The sequence below is a fragment of the Schistocerca nitens genome, chromosome 8, assembly GCF_023898315.1.
Source record: "Schistocerca nitens isolate TAMUIC-IGC-003100 chromosome 8, iqSchNite1.1, whole genome shotgun sequence".
In the NCBI taxonomy this organism is placed as follows: domain Eukaryota; kingdom Metazoa; phylum Arthropoda; class Insecta; order Orthoptera; family Acrididae; genus Schistocerca; species Schistocerca nitens.
Window position 1 is genome coordinate 301,430,009 of NC_064621.1, and position 24,206 is coordinate 301,454,214.

The 24,206-nt window shown below is 44.2% G+C and overlaps 1 protein-coding gene across 1 annotated transcript in view; it reads right to left on the reverse strand.

Annotated features, from left to right (window-relative positions):
- Positions 1–24,206, reverse strand: part of LOC126198939 (WD repeat-containing protein 81-like) — a 302,041-nt gene that overhangs the window by 181,740 nt on the left and 96,095 nt on the right. Inside the window, exon 7 of the mRNA XM_049935579.1 lies at positions 12,099–12,285. Within this exon, the coding sequence (XP_049791536.1) occupies positions 12,099–12,285 (187 nt within the window). The remainder of the gene's footprint in view (positions 1–12,098; positions 12,286–24,206) is intronic.

Consider the following 24,206-nt stretch of genomic DNA (forward strand, 5'->3'; position numbering starts at 1 on the left):
TAAAGGCAGTGTATGGTGTTACATTACAGACAACTTCCATCAATTGGGACTTTAATTTTTGGACATGTAATACTTGATAACAATTTCTATATCTCAGTTTTATGATAATATTTCAATGTATATTTTGTTAACAATGAAACAATTCCTTGTTTATTCCCTGTAGTCATCATAAAAAACATGAAACGTCTGTTGGGTGATGAAAACAATCATTTTCCTTACACCAGGCATGCCTGATAAGAGAAAAATTAATGCATTCAGCCACTTCACAGTAATTACTAGTTTTATTTAGACAAAACTGGGTTGAAGTTAGAAGTGTTCATGGCTGTTGTTCTGCATTTTGTGCTTTGTACCAGGCATACTTGATCAAATTCTTAAAATGTGGTGATGCAAACTGTTCCACTAAGAAACCTGAAGTGACAAAGAGCTACTGGAAAATATATTGTCTGACAATTTATTGAAAAATGCTTAAAAATTTCTTTATAGCGATGCTGAATCACATTACTAGTTTCAGATTGAATCCAAATTATATAACATTATTTTCACTGCCATTATAAAGATAGAGGTGTTTTTGTTTACAGGCCAAGTGTCCAACAATTCCAATGAATTATATTCTGCAACTGGTAAGATGATGATGCAGATTTAATATTGAAACTTATTCTCTCCCATTTTCCCAGATTTTTCTATGTCAGTTACAATATTTTTTCAACTAAACTATCATTTTTTAAGTGTTTGTTTCTAGTTCGCCTTGAGGTTCCTGAAGACAGATACAAACCTCTATGAACAGTGATCCACTGATACTTACGATAGGCATTGTTGTGCATAAATTTGTCATAGCATTTGTTGACTGTAAAGCGACACTCTATTTTTTCACTCATAATGATACAATGTGTAGTTTGCAAGCAGTTCTCACACAAAACCTGACTGATTGGCACTGTACACAGCAGTTTAGAGGATAACAAGAAGTTCTGTCTTCATGTAGACTAAGAATTTCTGTAAAGTTTTACCTGTTAAGGACATTTCCTCTACATATTTATTTGAAGTGCAATTTGTAATTCTTTGACCTTCTTTGCCACATAATTTTCAGAATCTGTGTAACTGGGTTGAAGAAGCCTGGAAATCAAAAATGTTCACCTCACCTACAGTTCAGAGGACAGAGTCTCATAGTCTCCCTCAGTAACGACGCAATGGCTCCCATGAGCAATTCTAAATTTTTAGAGTTTTTCTTTCATACTTCTGTACCTATTTTGTAGTTCATGTAAATCTTTTTTCCATTTGTACAATCTGTGATATGATTTTACAAAACGAAACCAGATTTGGACACTGTTCAACTTTAAGTGTTTTATCACTCTTTCATTTAATCAAAAAATTTACAGCCTTATAATTTTTTCTGGACTTCAATTAGCATAACAGTCATCATTTGAACCACAATTCAAGGATTTGTCGGAGTTATTTCCTATGTCTTCTAATGTTTCCACAATTTCTAGTGAAATGTCAACACCATTCAAAAGAATGTCCAAGAAATTAACTAATAAATAACACAAATGTAGGTGGTGGTGGTGGTTAGTGTTTAACGTCCCGTCGACAACGAGGTCATTAGAGACGGAGCGCAAGCTCGGGTTAGGGAAGGATTGGGAAGGAAATCGGCCGTGCCCTTTCAAAGGAACCATCCCGGCATTTGCCTGAAACGATTTAGGGAAATCACGGAAAACCTAAATCAGGATGGCCGGAGGCGGGATTGAACCGTCGTCCTCCCGAATGCGAGTCCAGTGTGCTAACCACTGCGCCACCTCGCTCGGTAACACAAATGTAGGTCTTCAGGAGAAGTAGGTGATTTCTTCTGCATGCCACATTCTTCATATTTCATCTTTGCAAGGTTGAAACATTAATAGGATTCCACATTACTATGAAGCTCTGGAACCTGCATGAAGATGTATGTGTATATGAAGAAAACACAATGAAAATAAATCAGATTTGTCTCCATGACTTAGTGATAACACTAATTATTACATATATTTAATGAGTTGCAAATTCATGCAAATGGTAATAACAGTAAGCAATGGTGTCAGAGGAACCATCGATGGAAATTGAAATTTGCTTTAGAAATTGCAGTGGCACTGGGCCATACTATCTGTTTGCCAATGGGCCACCAATCACGGCTATGCATCTGCTGTGTTTAGCATGCACTACCTGCTACAGATCTGATAGAGCTGCACATTTCTCAAGCCACCTGATGAGCTGTGATTTTGACACTTGTCAATGCCTAAAAAAAAAGTGCTTTCAATGTATCTTAGCAGTTTGATATAGTGTTTCTTTTGGTGTATTTTTTTTTATAAAAAAAAAAATCACACAGGTTTCGACATGTTGGATTGGACCCTTCCCTTGCGAGAAGGGAAAAGGGAGAGTAACCATAGAACTAAAATGAAGAAAAGGGGAGACCGGAGGAGGAAAGAGAGAGAAGGGGAGTTGAGAGGAAGCACTGGAATGAAGTGTGACCAGAACAAATTTACACATAATAAAATATAAAATAGTGTAAACCAAATAAAATTACACTCATCTTCCTCACTGCTTCCTCCTTTCTCTTTCAATAATTCTTCGATGGTGTCCTTGTTGGGTCACAATCCCACTCATTAACATAACTGTTTGGTGTAATTACACTACTGGCCATTAAAATTGCTACACCACGAAGATGACGTGCTACAGACGCGAAATTTAACCGACAGGAAGAAGATGCTGTGATATGCAAATCATTAGCTTTTCAGAGCATTCACACAAGGTTGGCACTGGTGGCGACACCTATAACATGCTGACACGAGGAAAGTTTCCAACCGATTTCTCATACACAAACAGCAGTTGACCGGCGTTGCCTGGTGAAACATTGTTGTGATGCCTCGTGTAAGGAGGAGAAATGCATACCATTGTGTTTCCGAATTTGATAAAGGTCGGATTGTAGCCTATCGCGATTGCGGTTTATCGTATCGTGACATTGCTGCTTGCGTTGGTCGAGATCCAATGACGGTTAGCAGAATATGGAATCGGTGGGTTCAGGAGGGTAATACGGAACGCCGTGCTGGATCCCAACGGCCTCTTATCACTAGCAGTCAAGATGACAGGCATCTTATCTGCATGGCTGTAACGGATCATACAACCATGTCTCGATCCCTGAGTCAACAGATGGGGACGTTTGCAAGACAACAACCATCTGCATGAACAGTTCGACGATGTTTGCAGCAGCATGGACTATCAGCTCAGAGACCATGGCTGCGGTTACCCTTGACGCTGCATCACAGACAGGAGCGCCTGTGATGATGTACTCAACGATGCACCTGGGTGAACAAATGGCAAAACGTCATTTTTTCGGATTAATCCAGGTTCTGTTTACAGCATCATGATGGTCGCATCCGTGTTTGGCGACATCGCGGTGAACGCACATTGGAAGCGTGTATTCGTCATCGCCATACTGGCGTATCACCCGGCGTGATGGTATGGGGTGCCATTGGTTACACATCTCGGTCACCTCTTGTTCGCATTGACGGCACTTTGAACAGTGGATGTTACATTTCAGATGTGTTACGACCCGTGGCTTTACCCTTCATTCGATCCTTGCGAAACCCTACATTTCAGCAGGATAATGCACGACCGCATGTTGCAGGACCTGTACGGGCCTTTTGGATACAGAAAATGTTCGACTGCTGCCCTGGCCAGCACATTCTCCAGATCTCTCACCAACTGAAAACGTCTGGTCAATGGTGACCTAGCAACTGGCTCGTCACAATATGCCAGTCACTACTCTTGATGAACTGTGGTATCGTGTTGAAGCTGCATGGGCAGCTGTACCTGTACACACCATCCAAGCTCTGTTTGACTCAATGCCCAGGCGTATCAAGGCCGTTATTACAGCCAGAGGTGGTTGTTCTGGGTACTGATTTCTCAGGATCTATGCACCCAAATTGCGTGAAAATGTAATCACATGTCAGTTCTAGTATAATATATTTGTCAAATGAATACCCATTTATCTGCAATTCTTCTTGGTGTAGCAATTTTAATGGCCAGTAGTGTATTTATGCTTCCTTTATTCTGCTACCAGCTTTAAAACCCTTTTGATAGATTTTTCCTGTACCCTTCTGGTGATTTCTCACACATTTTCTTCGTTGATTTATGAAGCAAGTATCTCCCCTTTATTACTCAACAGCTTTTTAGTTTGCCTAACTAGATCTTCTTTTTTCATAACATTTTTTCTTATTCTTTCTTTCCTCATCTGCCATCTGCCTCTTTGTATCATACATAAAGTTGTTTCTTGTCAATTTTTGTTGGCACCAGTCTGGAGCTCCACTGAAGCCACCTTCTGTCTTTATGTTCCTGTCTTAGTGATGATGCTTGTTCTCTACCCAGTCCTTCTCTACCATATTTAGCTTGAAAAATAAGTATTTGAAAAGCTTAATAGTTATGAGGATGGACACTATTTTTAGGTGCTGTCACTATCTGATTGCCAACTGCCCAGATGCACTCTCCAGACTACCATCAGGGCAGGCTCCAGGATTTGAAAATAGTTAGGTTATGGTACTTAATAGTTTTCTCCACATAATGAGTATTCTATGATATTTTGGGATTGCAACGGCATGATGTCGACATCTTACCACGATATTAATAACTATAGCTCCAGTTGAGGTGCAGTAAGAACACAGTCCAAATGTTGGACAGTTTTATTAAGAAATAAGCTCACCAAACCAAAACTCATGTCATGCCAGTGTGCATGCACTGATAAATCTTTAAGCCTCCAAGATGGCGCAGCAGTTGAGTCATGTGCTCAACCGTGCATGCACTGCCTCCGTGTAAGCATAAGGCAGTAGTACTCATTGAGACATTTATGTTTCAAGTGAACATTGTACTTAAACATGCATAAATGTAAAGATGGGACATATTGGGAAGTAGGGGCAATCTTATTTGGCTGCGCCCATGGCCTTACAGTGTGTGAAGTTGCTGGATTTGTCAGTGTTTCATGGCAGCCTTTCAACATGTCTACAAGCAGCAGTGTAACACCTATGGCCATGAAACATAACATCAGCATTGTGGTTGGAGACACATTTCATGGCTTGTGAATCAAAATTGCTTCCAAACCCACCACAAATTGCTGCAGGCAGTGAATGAAGCACCATTTCAACCTGTTAGCAAGAATACATTGCGATGGGAACTGCATGCAATGAACATTTGGAGTTGGTCACCTTACAAGAGGCCATCGCTCACTCAGGTACATAAAGATGACAACAGAAAAGTTCATCAGGATGGAAGAATATGTGGCTGATTTTCTGAATGCTCCCCCCAACCTATTACATCTGACTGACCTGCAAAATCACTTTACTCGAACCCGATAGAAAATCTGTTGGACTTGTTGGAACAGCACGTAAAATGCCAGCATCAGCATCCCTGTAGTTATGTGGAATTGCAAAATCAGATCCTCAGCAAGTGGCTTAATCTGGATGCATCATACCTACACAACCTTGTGGACTCATTTCTTAACCAAATCCAAATGGTTATCGAGGTCAGGGGTGGAATAACATGGTATTAAATGATGCTTGTAATTATTTCTTCAGGGTTGATTAATTTTTTCTCTGGTGAGTGTAATGAACATAAAAATTCCCCTTTGGAAAAAAAGTTAGTCATAGCAACTGTTTGTAAAGGCTTGTAATGTACAATCAATTTACACAAGTCTGAGCATGGGTTGACAGAATAAGTCAAGTCTGAGATTCACTTGACAGCGGAACAATATAATGTGAGGTGAGATTGACAGTCAATACTGAATGTTCTTGCAATCCATGAGGTAGGTGTAATGTATTGGTGTTGGTGATGACAGACACTCATGGCTCCCTCAGTCAGCAGTGGCTGACACACGGCATAACATAACAGGTCACAAAGTTTCCAACAAAACTCTAAAGAACTGTAGGTGCAGTCAGCACCTGGCTCAGAGACTTGACAGAAGTCTGCTAGGAGTGGCTCTGTGCTGGCCCAAATACCCAGGCAGTGCAGCAATATTAAAAGAACTATTTGCGGTGACATTGGTCATGGAAACAAACAGGACCCCGGGGCCAGTGACCTCTAGGGGCATTTGCACTGGTGCCTGCTGAGCTTGATCAAGACTCTGGTGCTGCTAACGCAACCCTTTCTAGGTTAGGTTGCTTGCATAACACAGGTGTGAGAGGAGCTGTAGGTGAACAACCTGTAGACAGCAGATATTTTGGCTAATAGCCATCTTCGGGTGAGTTTTACACTGGACATTGCTGGTGCATGCCACTATTGCATTTACGAGAATCTAATGCACCATTGAATGTAATGGGCAAGCCAATTTCAAAAATTAAATTAATAGAAAAAACTAATTTTGGCACATCACTGGCAGGATATTTTTGTATTGCTGAAATTTATTTTACAATGTTAACTTTATTTCAAACAATAGTGATTGTAAACATGTACTATAAAAAACAACAATAATTTATTTTTAAGTTACTCATTACAGTAACAAGTGTCATTTTCATTATTAAAAAAGAATGCCTAACTTTATTACCTACATGACATACAAAGAAACATACTGTAAATTACAGGCATTACTCATCATTATTGACTAATGTCATCATTACTGGAATCCTGGGAAAAGTCTATATCAGAAATAGATTCATTTCCTCCTTCCCCGCCATCCTCAGTGTCATTCCAGAACACATCATCTTCACTGCCATCCAGTGTATTAGAAATACAGCATTTCTTGAGTGATTTTACAATCATTGGTGCTTTGATGCATTTCCAGGCACTGTAATGTAGGGTGCAGCACGTTTAATTTTTCCTGTCCGAGTTGTTTCACGATTTGGTTCACAAAACCATATTTCGTACTGTTCCTGAACGTAACCTTTGAAAGGCTTATTTATACGAACATCCAGTGTTTGTAATACAGAAGTCATTCCTCCAGGAATAATAACAAGGTCACTGGGTAGGCTATGGATCTTCTTTTTTACGTCATGAGTAAGATGACCACAAAATGCATCAAGATCCCACCAGAATGGAGTTCCCACACATTATGGAGCGAGTCAAACATCAAAGTCTGTCATCCATCCCTTCTCTTGATTCCAAACAATGATGTCATCAGGGAATAGCTTTTCATTTTTTGGAGTCTTGGGGCTTGTTTTTCACTTGAAGATTAAAAAAGGGGGAAGTTTATTCCCATCTGCTGTGATTGCCAGCATTACCATTACGTGATTGCCAGCATAACCATTATGCGCCATTTTTCACACCCAGATGATTTGATGGTAACTTCTTTTGTACTCGTCTCATCAACTGTGTAATTACGTGGCAAATCAAACCAAACTGGAGTCTCATTCATGTTGCCTATTTGGTCCACTGAAAAATTCATCTCTTTCTGAAGTGTGATAAAATACCACTGAAAATCGTGAAGTTTCTTCTCAAAATCCTGTGGAAGCTTTTGGCATATTGTTGTACGGCATTGCAGAGATAAGCCCGCCCATTTCATAAAGCGAGCAACCCATTCCCAGCTAGCCTTAAACTCCTGTTTCGGTATATTAAGAGCTGCAGCCACCTCTTTTGCTTGTTTTTATTATGGTGTCACTGGTCACAGGTTGCCCATTCTTCCTCCCTTCTCAGATGAAGTCCAGAACATTTACTTCAATGCCATGTCGTCTGCCTTTGCGAGGTCCAGTGAATTTCTTTCTAATAGCAGTAGTTGCAAATAATCCCAATTTCTGTTTCTTCCATAAGCAAGCATTACTCTCAGCTACCTTGAACTCTCTTCCTGTCCTTCTGTTAGCATATTTTTCAGCATAAAGAATTACTTTACACTTGAATGTAGCTTTATACAATATTCTTTTCCGCTTGCCTTCCATTTCGTTACTACCTAATGCAAACATAGTGTGAAGTACTAGAGTAAGCCAACAACAATGAAATGACATTAAGAAGTAAAACAATGCATTGTAATGTGTGGGACTGTACCTAAATTTCAGTGAGGAAAAAAAAAAAAAAAAAAAAAAAAAAAAAGAAGAAGAAGACACATTCAATTTGAACCAACGACTAAAGAAAATCTCCTCTCATGGCAGTAATGGATTTTGTTCTGACGCCTGCGAACAGAATTCAGAACTGGAAATATATACCAGCTCTTTTAACTCGATAACCTCTTCCCCGATTTATGTACTTTCTTTAATTCACAGATGCCATACATATATTTCCTTGCTAGAGTTTAATAAATGTTTTGATACTTCAGATCACCTAGGGTAAGAAATACCACTGAATGATTCAAGTTTGTACTTGAATCTAATGCGACATCAAATCTTATTCGCACCCCAATTCTGAGTACTTCGTATGGTAAAAAAAAGTGTGCACTAGATTCACGTGAATATGGTATGTTCATACTTAAAATTGGCACAATGGTGCATGTACCTAGGTTACCACTATATGACAGTTCTGTCAAGAACAAATCTTGTTCCATCTCCAGATGCGTAGGCACATGCATAACATACTGCATGCACACCCAGTGTTGAATTTAAAGCCATAGAGCTCAAATTCAGTGGTCAAAACAATAAAATTGACATTACATCAGATGTAACATTTTGTCTTTTTGAAGGCTTAAAGAAATCACTCAGTCTCATATTATGTCTAAAGCCAGCATTATGACTAATAATATCTTCTGTCAAACATGTTTCCACAGACTCCTTTGTAATTGACTCCTTTACAATAGGATCCCAGGAGGATCCTGTTGTTGCCGAGATATTTGTGGCAGAATAATCTGAATAATCCATACAATGTATTGTGCAGATGCTGTGTTCAGCTGTTACTGATTTACTGGAATGTCAAAGGCAAGTGTAGCAATCATGCCACAATTTTACACCTCAGTGTTCACATCCATGATTAGCACAAAAGGGATACATGAACAAATTTCATTGTTTAGCATCATATTGTATGTTGTAACAGAGTTTACTCTCTCAGCTATATGGATAAGACTGGTTGCACAGGCAGTTACAAAGGTAAATTTATTAATAATTTTAATTTATTAATTAAGATTTCCAACAGAAGTACAAAAAGAATTACTTTACACTTGAATGTAGCTTTATACAATATTCTTTTCCGCTTGCCTTCCATTTCGTTACTACCATTTCGTTTCAACCTTTTCATTTATGCTTAAATCATTACCTATTTTATAAGATACAATGTTATTAATAAAACATGAAATAGAACATTTTCAAACCTATTGAGTGTACAGATTACAGCAGTGCAATAAATCGTTTGAGACATCCCTGCATTTGTAAAGTTTCACTGTACATAATACATTTTGTTTTTGCATCAGATCAATATAAAAAGTGTTACTTGACTGTATTACAGCTGTCTGAATATGAGTCACTAACTTGAATATGACTAACCTCATTGCAGACTAAGATATGATGTCCCACCAGGAGACATCTAGTATCACATGTTGTCTTTAGGAATTTGGTTTGGGTAAGTCAGCAATATGGCACAGTATGGTTGTAATGGAATTCACTCGGACATGGATAACATCACTGATAAGAAGTCATTTTGGTCTACTGGGCACATACATCAGTAGCTTCCTTTTGGAGTCTTTGTTGTTTGAAAAGTATACCCATACTGGGTAGTTATCATTAGTTTGAATATCAGTAGCCCTTCTCACTCCCTGATTCCTGTGTGAGTGATGAACATGATAGGAGTTCGACAGTAAAGACTGAGCTTATTAAAAAGCATGGCTTGCTCTGTCTCATTGTCATTAATCTAATGCAAATGCTGGTGTAGGTTCAGCAAGCAAGCTGATCATTAAAATTCCCAATGAGGAACAATGGTCACTGTATATCCTTAATAAACATTCTTCTGATCAAATGAGTCATGTGATGGAAGATATCCACTGAGGTGACAAAAGTCACGGGATACCTCCTAATATTGTGTCAAAACTCCTTTTGCCTAGAGTAGTGCAGCAACTCAATGTGGCAAGGATTCAAAAACTTTTTGGATGTCCTCTGCAGAAATACTGAGCCACGCTGCCTCTGTAGCTATCAATAATTGTGAAAGAGTTGCCAGTGGAGGATTTTGTGCATAAACTGCCCTCTTGATTACATCCCATAAATGTTCGATGGGATTAATGTTGGGTGATCTGCGTGACCAAATCATTTGCTCGAATTGTCCAGAATGTTCTTCAAACACATTTCAAACAACTGTGATCTGGTGACATGCCAGACTGACAACCATAAAAATTCCACTGTTCTTCGGGAATAAGGAGCCTATGTAATTGCATAGGGTTCCACGGCCAGACTCAGTCAACATAAAAGTTTACTAGATATGGTACCGTGTCATAATGTATAAAACTACTGCTGCTGGAGAAAAACCAATGTTATACATTATGATGTGGTACCATATCCAGAAACTTTTTATGTCAAAGGAGCCCATGAATGGCTGCAAATGGTCCGCAAGTAGCCAAACATAATCATTTCCAGTGAATGATTGGTTCAGTTGAACAGAGAACCCAGCCCGTTCCACTTAAACACAGCCCCCACCATTATGGAGCTACCACCAGCTTGCGCAGTGCCTTGTTGCCATCTTGGATCCATGGCTTCATGGGGTATGCACCACACATGGACCCTACCATCAGCTCTTGTGACCTGAAATTGGGACTTATCTGACCAGGCCAAACAATAAGGTCAAGAGCCCAGGAGAGGCATTGCAGGTGACGTCGTGCTTTAGCAAAGGCACTTGTATTGGATGTGTGCTGCCATAGCCCATTAACACCAAATTTCACTGCACTGCTCTATAGGATCCATTCGTCACAAGTCCCACATTGATTTATGCTGTTATTTCACATAGTGCTGTTCGTCTGCTAGCACTGGCAACACTAAGTAAATGCCACTGCTCTTGGCTGTTAAGTGAAGGCCGTCACTCACTGCATAGTCTGTGATGAGAGGTAATGCCTGAAATTTGGTTTTCTCTGCACACTCTTGACACCACAGATCTCAGAATACTGAATACCCTAATGATTTCCAAAATGGAATGTCCCACGTGTCTAGCTCCAACTACCATTTCGCGTTCAAAGTCTGTTAATTCTCACTGTGTAGTCATATTCCAACAATGTACTGTCCTTTTATACCTTGTATGCTTTATACAACTTCCATATGTATATGTGGCTATTGCTATCACATGACTTTTGTCACCTCAGTGTGTTGTGTAACAACACTGATTTCCCGTGTTGACCCATTCATTCACTTTTCAGATATTTTCCAACCTTATGGTTCTCTTAGTTTTTTTTTATGTCCAACTGAAGGCTTTTTTCCTTGTTGAATTTAAACTACTCTTAAAACAACACTTAATTTGAAAAAAAAGGTTACAATTTGAATGAAATGGAAGTGGAATTTTTTCTGTGCTGGACTGGTGTTCTTTCCTCTTTCCATAACTGTGACTGTTAAGACAGTAACGATGTGGTTCTTTCACATGAGCAATTAAATTTTAGTATCACTGGCATTAATGAAGCACTGGTTGAACAATACTGGGCAAAATAATGATTTTATATATCTACTTTGTAAAGGTTTCTGGAATAAACACAATACACAAGACAGTAACAGAGTAACTAAATCAATGCTAAGAAACAAGTCATGTGTCCTTTCTAAACATGTACATCAAATATTTTCATGCTGAGTGAGCACAATTGCTTTCAATAATATCATTTTCACTGTTGAGTCTTTTTTATAATGTGAATTCATTATGAATGATGATACTGGACTGAGTATGTATGAAGTTTTGTTTCAGATGAGAGGGTAATTTAATAGAAGTACATTACAAGTTAAGGCAATATCTTTGTGACAAAGGTGTAGGAAATACAAAATTTTGAAACAAGTGAACATCAGAATGTTCTGGTACACATTCATGAAAGTTATCAGCTGTCACATCAACATATGGAGCAACTGTCAGTTCTGCTTTGACTACAGTTATATATGGATAGTTCATAATATTTATGGAATTTTGATACTATCACACAGGGGGTCAGGGGGTTCTGTTCCCTGTGTAATACTCTCAAAACACAATGTTACATCACAAATCAGAAATGTGCATTAACTTACCTCTCATGGTATCTTCCATGAGCAACAATGATATTGCATGCCTCACGTTGCGTGGTACCATGTCAGCAGCTCGTGACAAAACTGCACGACATATTTCAAGTCTGAACATGGGAGAAACTGGTTCACTGCTGCTGGTAGGTCTTAGTTGTTGAGCTAGCAGCATTTCAACCACAATGCAGCCCAGAACCTATGAAACACAGCACAAATACTTTCTTCATTGCCTACAAAAGACAGAAAATAAATTATAAATGTAAGAAGCACATCCCTTCTCTTATTTTAAAACTTTCCTACTCAGACTGATATTACAAGTCTGCCGGCAGTCTCTGCATTAGGACTCCAACATCTCATTAGCCAGTATGGCTGGTTAATCCTTTATGGAAATTCCTGATGGCTGCACTAGTCATGAACATAAAATAGCTGTCAGTGATGTATATGAATGTTTTCACTGCGGCTTTCTGATGCCGCATATTACAGAACATTGTTCAAAACAGAACTGTTACTACAGCACAGTTAAATTAATATATTAAAATCTCAAGAAACAAACAGAATAAAATACCTATCCTTTTAATCTAGAAGAATGAAACATTGTTAAAAACTGTTATAGGTCTAACATCCTTTCAACAGACTTCTCCAGCCTTATGTCATATGGTAAACAAAACTACTGCAGTTTAATTATCACCTAGAGGAACTTTACAAGACAAGGAAGACCGCAACCGGCATCCTTAAAACAAAACACATAATGCAGCAGTCTAATTATGCAGAAGTGCAGAAATTATCTTCTAAAAGATCAAGGTTCATCATGAAGAACACATATTAATTTAATAAACAAACATGATGGAAGGAGGGAGGGAGGGGAAGGGCACAAGGGGAACAGAGGAATGGAGGGTAGAGGACAGAGGAATGGAGGGTAGAGGACAAAGGAATGGAGGGAGGAGAAGGACAAAGAACTGGAGAATGGGAGGGGTGGGAGGGAGGGAGGGAGGGAGGGAGGGAGGGAGGGAGGGAGGGAGGGAGGGAGGGAGGGAGAGAGGGAGGGAAGGAGGGAGAGAGGGAGGGAAGGAGGGAGAGAGGGAGGGAAGGAGGGAGAGAGGGAGGGAAGGAGGGAGAGAAGGAGGGAGGGAGGGAAGGAGGGAGAGAAGGAAGGAGGGAGAGAAGGAGGGAGGGAAGGAAGGAGGGAGGGAGGGAAGGAAGGAGGGAGGGAGGGAAGGAAGGAGGGAGAGAGGGAAGGAAGGAGGGAGGGAAGGAGGGAGGGAGGGAGGGGATGAGAGGGAGAATAGGAGGAACAGGGGAGAGAGGAAGGGAGGAGAAGAGATGGAAGGGAGGAGAAGAGATGCAGGAGAGGAGAAGAGATGCAGGAGAGGAGAAGAGATGCAGGAGAGGAGAAGAGATGCAGGAGAGGAGAAGAGATGCAGGAGAGGAGAAGAGATGCAGGAGAGGAGATGGTGGTGGTTAGTGTTTAACGTCCCGTCGACAACGAGGTCATTAGAGACGGAGCGCTAGCTCGGGTTAGGGAAGGATTGGGAAGGAAATCGGCCGTGCCCTTTCAAAGGAACCATCCCGGCATTTGCCTGAAACGATTTAGGGAAATCACGGAAAACCTAAATCAGGATGGCCGGAGACGGGATTGAACCGTCGTCCTCCCGAATGCGAGTCCAGTGTGCTAACCACTGCGCAGGAGAGGAGAAGAGATGCAGGAGAGGAGAAGAGATGCAGGAGAGGAGAAGAAGAGATGCAGGAGAGGAGAAGAAGAGATGCAGGAGAGGAGAAGAAGAGATGCAGGAGAGGAGAAGAAGAGATGCAGGAGAGGAGAAGAAGAGATGCAGGAGAGGAGAAGAAGAGATGCAGGAGAGGAGAAGAAGAGATGCAGGGGAGGAGAAGAGATGTAGGGGAGGAGAAGAGATGTAGGGGAGGAGAAGAGATGTAGGGGAAATAGGGGGTGGTAGGCAGAGGAAGAGATGGATGAAGAGAAGGGGAAGAGACAGAGGAACATAGGGGGAAGAGGAGGGTGAGGGAAGGGGAGAGCAGAAGGGAGGAAGGGGAAAAGATGTGAAGCTATGGAGGGGCTGGAAGGGCGGGAGGGGTAATGACATGGAGGTAGGGAGGGACAAGGAAGAGAGGGGTGGGTGAGGCATTGAGTGAGTGAAGCAGTGAGTGAGTGAAACCCAAGACAAAGAGAGAGGAAGGGGGAGGGGGGAACAAGGGAAGGAGTAGGAAAGAGGGAGGGAGGGAGGGAGGGAGGGGGAGATGATACGAATGGGGAAGGGGACAAGAGAGGGAGGGAGGGGAAGAAAGAGGGAGGTGGGAGGACAGAGGGAGGGGGAGAAAGAGGGAGGTGGGAGGACGGAGGGAGGGGGAGAAAGAGGGAGGTGGGAGGACAGAGGGAGGGGGAGAAAGAGGGAGGTGGGAGGACAGAGGGAGGGGGAGAAAGAGGGAGGTGGGAGGACAGAGGGAGGGGGAGAAAGAGGGAGGTGGGAGGACAGAGGGAGGGGGAGAAAGAGGGAGGTGGGAGGACAGAGGGAGGGGGAGAAAGAGGGAGGTGGGAGGACAGAGGGAGGGGGAGAAAGAGGGAGGTGGGAGGACAGAGGGAGGGGGAGAAAGAGGGAGGTGGGAGGACAGAGGGAGGGGGAGAAAGAGGGAGGTGGGAGGACAGAGGGAGGGGGAGAAAGAGGGAGGTGGGAGGACAGAGGGAGGGGGAGAAAGAGGGAGGTGGGAGGACAGAGGGAGGGGGAGAAAGAGGGAGGTGGGAGGACAGAGGGAGGGGGAGAAAGAGGGAGGTGGGAGGACAGAGGGAGGGGGAGAAAGAGGGAGGTGGGAGGGCAGAGGGAGGGGGAGAAAGAGGGAGGTGGGAGGACAGAGGAAGGGGGAGAAAGAGGGAGGTGGGAGGACAGAGGGAGGGGGAGAAAGAGGGAGGTGGGAGGACAGAGGGAGGGGGAGAAAGAGGGAGGTGGGAGGACAGAGGGAGGGGGAGAAAGAGGGAGGTGGGAGGACAGAGGGAGGGGGAGAAAGAGGGAGGTGGGAGGACAGAGGGAGGGGGACAAAGAGGGAGGTGGGAGGACAGAGGAAGGGGGAGAAAGAGGGAGGTGGGAGGACAGAGGGAGGGGGAGAAAGAGGGAGGTGGGAAGACAGAGGGAGGGTGGAGGCGGAGGGAGGCAGGGAGAGGCAGAGGGAGGCAGGGAGAGGCAGAGGGAGGCAGGGAGAGGCAGAGGGAGGCAGGGAGAGGCAGAGGGAGGCAGGGGGAGGCAGAGGGAGGCAGGGGGCGGCAGTGGGAGGCAGGGGGCGGCAGTGGGAGGCAGGGGGCGGCAGTGGGAGGCAGGGGGCGGCAGTGGGAGGCAGGGGGCGGCAGTGGGAGGCAGGGGGCGGCAGTGGGAGGCAGGGGGCGGCAGTGGGAGGCAGGGGGCGGCAGTGGGAGGCAGGGGGCGGCAGTGGGAGGCAGGGGGCGGCAGTGGGAGGCAGGGGGCGGCAGTGGGAGGCAGGGGGCGGCAGTGGGAGGCAGGGGGCGGCAGTGGGAGGCAGGGGGCGGCAGTGGGAGGCAGGGGGCGGCAGTGGGAGGCAGGGGGCGGCAGTGGGAGGCAGGGGGCGGCAGTGGGAGGCAGGGGGCGGCAGTGGGAGGCAGGGGGCGGCAGTGGGAGGCAGGGGGCGGCAGTGGGAGGCAGGGGGCGGCAGTGGGAGGCAGGAGGCGGCAGTGGGAGGGGAGAGGCAGAGGGAGGGGAGAGGCAGAGGGAGGGGAGAGGCAGAGGGAGGGGAGAGGCAGAGGGAGGGGAGAGGCAGAGGGAGGGGAGAGGCAGAGGGAGGGGAGAGGCAGAGGGGGGGGGAGAGGCAGAGGGGGGGGGGAGAGGCAGAGGGGGGAGAGGCAGAGGGAGGGGAGAGGCAGTGGGAGGGGAGAGGCAGTGGGAGGGGAGAGGCAGTGGGAGGGGAGAGGCAGTGGGAGGGGAGAGGCAGTGGGAGGGGAGAGGCAGTGGGAGGGGAGAGGCAGTGGGAGGGGAGAGGCAGTGGGAGGGGAGAGGCAGTGGGAGGGGAGAGGCAGTGGGAGGGGAGAGGCAGTGGGAGGGGCGAGGCAGTGGGAGGGGAGAGGCAGTGGGAGGGGAGAGGCAGGGGGCAGCAGGGGGAGGCAGGGGGCGGCAGTGGGAGGGGGCGGCAGTGGGAGGGGGAGGCAGTGGGAGGGGGAGGCAGTGGGAGGGGGAGGCAGTGGGAGGGGGAGGTAGTGGGAGGGGGAGGCAGTCGTCATGGCGAGAGGGGGAGAGTGGGAGGGAGGGGGAGGTGGAGAGGGCAGGGGGAGGTGGAGAGGGCAGGGGGAGGTGGAGAGGGCAGGGGGAGGTGGAGAGGGCAGGGGGAGGTGGAGAGGGCAGGGGGAGGTGGAGAGGGCAGGGGGAGGTGGAGAGGGCAGGGGGAGGTGGAGAGGGCAGGGGGAGGTGGAGAGGGCAGGGGGAGGTGGAGAGGGCAGGGGGAGGTGGAGAGGGCAGGGGGAGGTGGAGAGGGCAGGGGGAGGTGGAGAGGCAGGGGGGTGGGGGATATGGAAAGGGAGGGGTGGGTGAGATGGAAAGGGAAGGGTGGATGAGATGGAAAGGGAGGGGTGGGTGAGATGGAAAGGGAAGGGTGGGTGAGATGGAAAGGGAAGGGTGGGTGAGATGGAAAGGGAAGGGTGGGTGAGATGGAAAGGGAGGGGTGGGTGAGATGGAAAGGGAGGGGTGGGGGAGATGGAAAGGGAGGGGTGGGGGAGATGGAAAGGGAGGGGTGGGGGAGATGGAAAGGGAGGGGTGGGGGAGATGGAACGGGAGGGGTGGGGGAGATGGAACGGGAGGGGTGGGGGAGATGGAACGGGAGGGGTGGGGGAGATGGAACGGGAGGGGTGGGGGAGATGGAACAGGAGGGGTGGGGGAGATGGAATGGGAGGGGTGGGGGAGATGGAATGGGAGGGGCGGGGGAGATGGAATGGGAGGGGTGGGGGAGATGGAAAGGGAGGGGTGGGGGAGATGGAAAGGGAGGGGTGGGGGAGTTGGAATGGGAGGGGTGGGGGAGATGGAAAGGGAGGGGTGGGGGAGATGGAAAGGGAGGGGTGGGGGAGATGGAAAGGGAGGGGTGGGGGAGTTGGAATGGGAGGGGTGGGGGAGATGGAAAGGGAGGGGTGGGGGAGATGGAAAGGGAGTGGTCATGGCGAATGTGGGGGAGATGGAAAGGGAGTGGTCATGGCGAATGTGGAGGAGATGGAAAGGGAAGGGTGGGGGAGATGGAAAGGGAGTGGTCATGGCAATTGTGTAAATGGCGTACCGAGTATACGCAATCAGATGGAGTACAATTTGAATATGGGGAAATGGGCACAACTGAAAAATATGACAAAAATGCTCACATCTTTACAACACTTAGACACTATGATATTACCGATGAGTTTAAGTTTTTTGCAAATAAATATGATTCAGTTACATTCTAAATAAAGGTTATTGTTTACAGCTAATGTCTGCGTTGGAATTTTTTTATGGAAACTGGGACCATATCAGGAATTATCCAGATGACCTTCGCCTCGCCTTCCTTGTTCCTACTACACAGCAACAAATCGACAATTTAGCTTTAACAGTTTATGGAAATAAGATTAATTATTCTGCTGCTGTTATTGTTTTAGAGGAATTGTGGTACTACAAGCCTAATTTGCAGCAACTTATTGCTAGTTTTCGAGATGTGTATAGGGAGTTTGTATTTATGCCTAATGGTGTGAGGTGTGCTCATCGCTATTACGATTTTAGGCAGGGTAGATACAGACCATTGTGGTATACTTATTAGAACCTGAATAAAACACCACACTGTCCCTCTCAGACATACAGCCGTAGGCCATCCTAGAAAATGGCAGGGGGAGGTGGAGAGGGCAGGGGGAGGTGGAGATGGAGGGAGGGGTGGGTGAGATGGAAAGGGAGGGGTGGGTGGGATGGAAAGGGAGGGGTGGGTGAGATGGAAAGGGAGGGGTGGGGGAGAGGGAAAGTGAGGAGTAGAGGATAGCGAAAGGGAGGGGTGATGGAGAGGGTAAGGTCGGGGTAGGAGAGAGTGAAAAGAGGGGAGGGGGAATGGGAGGGAGGGAGTGAGGGGGAAGGGAGGGAGGGAGGGGAGAGAAGGGGGAGGGGAAGGGGAGGGGAGGGGACAGGAGTGGGAGGGACGGGGTAAGGGAGGGGACAGGAGAGGGAGGGAGGGGACAGGAGAGGGAGGGAGGGGACAGGAGAGGGAGGGAGGGGAAAGGAGAGGAAGGGAGGGGAAAGGAGAGGGAGGGAGGGGAAAGGAGAGGGAGGGAGGGGAAAGGAGAGGGAGGGAAGGGGGAAGGGAGGGGACAGGAGAGGGAGGGAAGGGGGAAGGGAGGGGACAGGAGAGGGAGGGAAGGGGGAAGGGAAGGGGGAAGGGAGGGGACAGGAGGGGGAGGGGCGGGGACAGGAGAGGGAGAGCATAACCATGGGGGAGGGGGAATGAGGGAGGATGTGTGTGTGTGTGTGTGTGTGTGTGTGTGTGCGCGCGCGCGCGCGCGAGTGTATACCTGTCCTTTTTTCCCCCTAAGGTAAGTCTTTCCGCTCCCGGGATTGGAATGACTCCTTACCCTCTCCCTTAAAACCCACATCCTTTCGTCTTTCCCTCTCCTTCCCCTCTTTCCTGATGAGGCAACAGTTTGTTGCGAAAGCTTGAATTTTGTGTGTGTTTTTGTGTTTGTTTGTGTGTCGATTGACCTGCCAGCACTTTCGTTCGGTAAGTCACATCATCTTTGTTTTTACATATATTTTTCCCACGTGGAATGTTTCCCTCTATTATATTGATAAAAGTAATTATTCTGTAATATTTCAATCTACGTCTGAAATAACCTATATATTTTGCAAACTGAAGGTACTTCCCTTCTACCTGCCAAGTGTTTTAAGACTTCCACTAGCTCGAATTAAAGGAAGGCATCGAAACGATTCAGAGGCATGCTGCTAGTCATTTTACTGGTAGCGTCAATCAACATAGGAGTATTATGGAAATGCCCTGTAATTTCTGCCCTGCAGAGAAGACCACATTCTGTTCTTGGAACACTATTGAGAAATTTTAGAGGACTGGCATTTGTTTTTTTCCCGTGTTCTATTTTCAAGTGGAACAGGACAGTGAATGACTAGCAATGGTACAAGGTACCCTCCACCATGCATCATAGGGTGGCTCGTAGAGTATGTATGTAGATGTAGAAGAATGACTGTTAAAATGGCTCTGTGTGCGCTGCAGTTAATATAACCTTCTCTTCATGGCGCCTCCAGCAATATGTTTGGGAGGCTGCAGTACATTCCTAAATTCCTCAATTAAGATCTGTTCTTGGAACATTACAAGCAGGTTTTCATGTGTTAGTTAATGTTTATCTTCAAGGATCTACCAATTCTGGTTTTTCAGCATTTCTGTAATACTATCCCATGAGACACACAAAATGTGACGATTCGTGCTGCCCTTCTTTGTATATGTTCAATATCCACTGTTAGTCCTACCTGGTATGGGCTCTGTAAACTTGAGAAATATTCTAAAATGAGTCACATAGGTGTATTATAAGAGACTGCCTCTGTAGACTTACACCATTTGTGCAGTAACATATAAGTGAACTGAAGTCTGCCTCTTGCTGAGCCTACTTGATCATACCATTTCATATTCTCAGAAAGTCGCTACAATCAAACAGATTGACAAATCCCTACAAGCTGCAGAAATGAGATTCTGCAACTAGAAAGGAGTAGGTAAAAAAAGGGGAAAATGCTGGAGTAAGCCCATCCTTGAAAGCAAAAGTGGCAAGGGCCTATGTGAGATAATTTGGTCACGTCAAGAGAATGGGCAAGGGAAAGATGGAAAAATAATAGGTAGATAAAAATATGATTGATAGGAGACTGAAAGGGAAGCCAAGAGAGAGAGAGATGGCTGCAGCAAGTGAAGGTGGATACAGGACAACAGTAGTCAGCTGGGATACTGTCTTGAGAGAAGACTGGTACATGGAAGACACAAATGGGGAGCACTCGTAAGCCACACCCTGGCAACTGGAGCTGGAAACCAATGACAAATCACAAATTTTTGCGCCCCAGTACTTGTTTGAGTTGACCAATTTTAACTGTGACACTGTCACTGTAGTCACAGGATACTTTTTTTTTTTTTTTTTTTTTTTTTTTTTTTTTTTTTTTTTTTTTTTTTTGTAACTACAGTTTTACATTTCTGCGCATTTAAAGCAGGTAGCCAGTCTTTGTACCATTTTGAAATATTTGTGTAGGTTTTTTTTACATAGTACTTCATTACAGATAACTGTGTCATCTGCACAAATACTGATCACTCTGTCATCAGGCCACAGGTGGCCCATCCGGGCCATCTGGCCGCCGTGTCATCCTCGGCTGTGGATGCGGATAGGAGGGGCGTGTGGTCAGCACATTGCTCTCCCGGTCGTTATGATGGTTTTCTTTGACCGGACACAAATACTGAGGTCACCGTTAATACTCTCTGCTAGATTTTTAATACACAAAATGAACAGAAAGAGTCCCAACACACTTTACTTGGGTGTGCATTAAGTTTCTCCTATTTTTATCAATGAGTCTCCATGAAAAATGTTCTCCCTTACCAGCAATCCTCAATCCAATTTCAAATTTCATTTCATACACTATATGATAATTATTTTCTTAATCAGCATTGGTGTGATTCTGTATCAAATGCTTTTCAGAGGTCAAGAGATGTCATTTCCAGCTGACTGCCTTGATCAACAATTTTCAAGATATCTTGTGAGAGAAGTGCAAGATGGGTTTCACGCAACTAACATTTTCAGAATTCATGCTAGCTGACATGAAAGAGGTCATTCTGTTTGATATACCCCGTTAGTTGAACTCAGAAAATGTTCTAAGATTTAAGAACAGATGAATGTCAATAATCTTGAATAGTAGTTTCATAAATCACTTCTTTTATCCTTCCTGCAAATCAGTGCAAGCTCCGCTTTCTTCCAACCCCTGGAAACAACTTTTTGTTCAAGGTATCTACGGTTATTATTTGAAGACAGAGTCTAACTCAGTTTCATAATCTGCATACAGAATCTGGCACGAATTTAACTGCCCCCTGCGGTCTTTCACAATCTAACTCAGTTTCATAATCTGCATACAGAATCTGGCACGAATTTAACTGCCCCCTGTGGTCTTTCACAATTTCAGCTGTTTCTTAATACCAATGATAGTGAATGGAATTCAGTACTTCTGCTTTTGCTTTGCTACCCTCAATTTCAGCTTGTGTCATCTCTGAGTATCACAACACTAACTTTGGTGTCATAAACCACTTTAAGATGTGACCATATTTCTTTGGATATCATGAGAGGTTTTCCATAAGGCTTAGCCATGGCAGTCATTGAATTCTTCACACACTATTGTTTGACACTCCTCTGCTGTCACTGATTCTTCATAAGATCCTTTACAGAGACAGTACATCATACAGCCATGAAGTTTGATTTAATTCTTTTGAATTCTCCACTCTTTCATCTACATTTACATCTATGTAAGTACACCACGAAGCACCATTACGTGCATGGCAGTTGGGTACCCTGTACCAAAACCAGCTATTTCCTTTCCTGTTCCACTAACAAATAAAGTGAGGGAAAAATAACTATCTATATGGCTCCATATGAGTCCTAATTTCTTTTATCTTTGTGACCCTTACGTGAAATGTATGTCGGTGGCAGATCGGTCATTCTGCAGACAGATTCAAATGCCAGTTCTATAAATTTCACAGTAGTGTTCCTTGAAAAGAACTTTGCCTTCCCTTCAGCAGTTCCCCTTTGAGTTCCTGAAGTATCTCTGTAATACTTATGTGCTGTTCAAACCTACTGGTAATAAATCTAGCAGCCTGCCTCTGAATTGCTTTGATGTCTTCCTTTAATCTGACCTGGTGCAGACCCCAAACACTATAGCAATACTCAAGAATATGTCGCACTAGTGTCCCTATATGCAGTCTCCTCTGCAGGTGACCCACACTTCCCTAAAATTCTCCCAATAAACCAAAATTGACTGTTCGCCTTCTCTACCACAATCCTCATATGCTCGTTCCATTTCATATTGCTTAGGAATGTTTCACTCATATTTTTAAATGATATGACTGTGTCAGGCAGGACACTACTAATGCTGTAGCCAAACATTATGGATTTGGTTTTCCTGCTCAACTGCATTAACTTATAGTTTTCTACATTTAGAGCTAGCTGCCATTCATCACAACAACCAGTAATTTTAACTAAGACATCTTGTATCCTCCTACAGTCACTCAAATCTAACATCTTCCTGCACACCACAGCATCATCAGCAAACAATGGCAGACTGTAGTCCACCCTGCTGCCAGATCATTTGTGTATATAGAAAATAATAGCAGCCCTATCACACTTCCCTCGGACACTCCTGGAGATATCCTTGTCTATTGTGAACACTCGCCACTGAAAGCAACATATTGGTTTCTATTACTTAAGAATTCTTCATGCCACTCATATTGTTTGTTTATTTGTGGACAGAAGCTTTTCTACCTCAAGGAAATTTACTGTACTCAAGCTCAGGATGTATTCAAGAATTCTGCAGCAAACCAATGTTAAGGATATTGGTCAGTAATTTTGCAAGTCTGCTCTTTTACCCTTCTTATACACAGGAGTCACTTGCACTTTTTTCCAGTCACTTGGGACTTTGCACTGGGCAAAAGATTGGAATAAATGCAAACTAATTAAGAGGCCAATGCCACAGAGTACTCTTTGTAAAACTGAGCTGGGGTTCTATCTGGACATGGGGATTATGGTGGGTTTTTACCATCCTTAATCCACTTACTACACACATACTTCTCCAGGGCATGATTTACAATCTGTTTAAACTTTGCCCATAAGTCCTCTATGTCCATCATACTGAAACTAAATAATTTAAATTCGTTGTTTTAAGTGAGATGCTAATGATTGCTTTCCTACTTTTTCTAGCAGAAACGCACTCCTAGCCTTCTTGATTGATATATTAACTTTCGAAATCATAGTCGCTAGGGTGACATCGTGGTTACTAATCCCCGTCTCCATACTGATGTGATTGATAAGCTCCAACTGTCTGTAGCTACAAGATCTAAGATATTCCGATTGCATGTGGAGGGGGGGGGGGGCTGTTCAACTAGTTGCCCAAGACAGTTTTTGGAAAAGACGGTCTGTCTGTGCCTCCTACAATGAATCCACATACCCAGTAAGTTAAAAGTGCCACTACATAGTGTCAGAACGGAATAGGGTGGCAACTAAAAACATCAATTAACTTGGTTTCACCTAGATCTGTTATACATGACCAGATAACTTCACTATCACACTCAATTTCATCCTCAATAGACAGAATGTTTTTTTTCAACTGCAAGGAACACTACCTTTCCTACAGTGTCTAATCTGTCTTCCCAATATACATTCCTTGACTTGCTAAATATCTCAGAGCTTTCTACTTTGGGTTTGAACCAGCTCTTGGTCCCAAGAATAATTTGAGCTTGAGAACTTTTCTGGAGGACAGTAAATTTAGGAACTTTGTTCCGAGTACTTCAACAGTTTACAGAAAAAATTTTGACAGTTGAAGCGTCTTTACTCTTCCTGTAAATCAAAGACAGACTGCAAGCAATCTATCTATTCCTAATGACTATTTCAGAAGGAACCTTTGCTCACCATAAAGTAAATGTTTCCACAGAAAAAAATACAATCTGATGTATCAAAACAGACATTTTCCATTACTACATATAATTGCTTGAAATTATCTGTCTTTCATTATCAATTCTTTTATTTGTATTCACTATATACAGCTTTCTTTGTGTGGTTCAAGACTCTGTAATATGCTTCTATTTTAGAACATGTCACCAGCAATACTAACATTTGTTGCAAGTTAGAATCACTTCTTATTCTCAGTGAAATAATAGGTTTTGTGTAGGATTGCTTCAATGAACTAATCCTGCAAGGTCCGATACAAGAGAACTACTTAATCTACTTTTCAATACTTTTTATGAGAAGCTTTGAGCAATAATTGAAGCATCAGTGATGTACAAGGTTGAATTACCTTGATACATGTAATCTGTTTCATCTAAGTGATAATGTTCCAATTAATATGGTGTATTAAAAACTTATCAGACATCTTG